Here is a 2,599-nt window from a genome sequence, read left to right on the forward strand (position 1 = left end):
ACTCTCTAGGCACTCAGCATCTCATCCTGTGGATATTGTAATAAATAAATTAAAAATTCTATTGAAAAAGAATTAAGGAAAATCTTGAAATAAAATCTGCTGTTTAAAGCTTTTCCACTGATAAAAACGAAAAAAAAAAAGGTAATATGGAAACACAAGAATTGTTTTTAATAAAATCACAATTTTAGCTACAAAATACAAATATGTATATTTTCCTTACAATGTGTTATTATTATTATTAATGTATACATCTCAAGACCTTGCTCAAATATAGCTGAAACTAGTAAAATAAATCTCATGTCCTGGGTTTATTTTAATCACATAATAGATGTTTAATGTTAACAATCTAATGTTGGAGTTAAAAGACAAAATTATGGTAAATGAATCTTTAAAAGAACATATAAACATACCCGTTCATCTCATCAGGCCAACAAAAAGAGCTTGTGGACTTAAAGAAGTAAATTCACTAAACATATGGAATTTGTTTTATCTGCAGATAAAAAGGAAATTAAACCAAAAGATTTAAATATTACAATTACAGAATTTGTTCTCTTAGGGTTTTCTGATGTTCCTCAACTCCAGTGGATGCTTTTTGGTTTATTTTTGTTCATGTATTTGTCTATTCTGATCAGCAACAGCATTATAATGTTAATAATAAGAACTGACTCTGCTCTGCAGACCCCTATGTACTTTTTCCTTAGCAACTTTTCTTTTGTGGAAATCTGCTATGTAACAGTGACTATCCCAAGGATGCTCATGGACCTTTGTACCCAAAAAGGAACTATTTCCTTGTTGTCCTGTGCTGTACAGCTCTGTTTTGTCATCATGCTTGGAGGCATGGAGTTCCTCCTCCTGACAGTCATGGCCTATGACCGTTATGTGGCCATCTGCAATCCTTTGCATTATCCCCTGGTCATGAACAATAAGGTCTGTGTGCAGCTTGTGGCTGCTTGCTGGATCTGCATTATTCCAGTTGTGACTGGACAAACTTACCAGATTTTTTCTTTGCCTTATTGTGGATCTAACAAAATTCATCACTTTTTCTGTGACATCCCCCCACTACTCAAGCTTGCTTGTGGTGATACATTTGTGAATAATTTAGCAATCTATATTGCTTCGGTAGTGTTTATCATGGTCCCATTTCTGTTGATCCTTGTCTCCTATGGCAAGATTATCTGCAACGTTCTAAAACTGGCAACATCTGGAGGGAGGTCTAAAGCCTTTTCCACATGCTCATCTCACCTGATAGTTGTGCTTTTGTTTTATGGGACGGCGACTATCACATATGCACAACCAAAAGCATATCAATCGGAAACCTTGGGAAAGCTACTGTCTCTTTTTTACACCATTTTGATTCCACTGTTGAATCCCATTATATATACACTGAGGAATAAGGATATCATGGTAGCATTGAGAAAATTACAAACTAAGTTATCAACATATGGGAACACTTAGAATTACAAAATTGGTTTCTTTGTACATCTTACATGCAGGTCTAGAACAGAAGAACTGTTAACTTTATTTCTGCAATATTCAATTATAATCATTAATAATGTATCTCATATCAAGTGAAATTTGTTTGACTAAGTACAGTTAATGGGCCCTGTGGCAATCCATAAAGAAATTATAACAATCTTTTCTCTCAGTAGTCAATATTATAGTACTAGGGAGTAGGGCATAATGAGCATTCACTCCTAACTGAGGAGCTATTTGTAATTGACATATCCTGGGAGAGAAAAAAATTAGTTTTATTTAAGAGCATAGTGGTGGATCTAGCCAAGCTATGGTAAATGGCATTGTTAGCAGGAGCACATAATTGGCTACATGGGTTTAGAATTTAAATGTTATCAAGTAGCAGGCAGGTAATAAAATAGGTATAGATCTTGGAGGAGTTGGGGAAGAAGCTAAGTGGTAAATGTGATAAAAATACATTGCACTTCTCAAATAATTATGTAAAATAAGTTTTATGCATGCCTTTATGCAGTGTGTGTTGCTGAGTTGCAATTCTCAAAGTTTTAAACAATAAAACTATCAACGAGGATAATGTGGTCTTGGAAAAAAATTAAAATTAGTGAATTTATTCTGGTAAAATGCAGAGTTTCAAACCCTGTTGGTAGAATTACAGAAGGTGGAAACAACCACTCATGTCAACAAATACCCAAAGCAGAATCATCAAGTTCATGGCACAATTGGGGGGCAGGGGGAATACCCAAAATAGAAAAAATAAAATAAAAAAGGATGGGCTTTTAATAAGATTTCCTTATTGGTAGAATGTTTATAAATAATGTGAACAAATCTATGTCAACATTTGATGTAACCTAAGATGTAAAACATAAGAACTAAATGAAGGATTCGTTAGCAAAGGTATTATTCCATCCCCAAAAAGGTTAAGGCAGCAGGATCAAGAAATCAAGACCAAGGTGGGTTGGTGGCCAATATGGAATACAGGACACTTTGTTTCAAAGATAAAATAAATTAATTAATTAATAACAAACTTTGTTCATATACTTTCCCTTCAATATAACATAGGAAGCTTGTAGCTCATAAAATAAGGTATATGTATTTATTTGGAATACACATGATATAATAACCTTGCTAA

At 33.7% G+C, this 2,599-nt stretch overlaps 1 protein-coding gene across 1 annotated transcript; it reads left to right on the forward strand.

The window, feature by feature from the left end:
- The first annotated feature begins 428 nt into the window (after positions 1–428).
- LOC110319086 (olfactory receptor 10AG1-like) lies at positions 429–1,497 on the forward strand. Its single transcript, XM_021194508.1, has one exon. It carries the CDS (start codon positions 475–477, stop codon positions 1,453–1,455), a length of 981 nt encoding a protein of 326 aa, XP_021050167.1. The 5' UTR covers positions 429–474; the 3' UTR covers positions 1,456–1,497.
- The last annotated feature ends 1,102 nt before the right edge of the window (positions 1,498–2,599 follow it).

Source organism: Mus pahari, chromosome 3 (assembly GCF_900095145.1).
Source record: "Mus pahari chromosome 3, PAHARI_EIJ_v1.1, whole genome shotgun sequence".
NCBI lineage: Eukaryota > Metazoa > Chordata > Mammalia > Rodentia > Muridae > Mus > Mus pahari.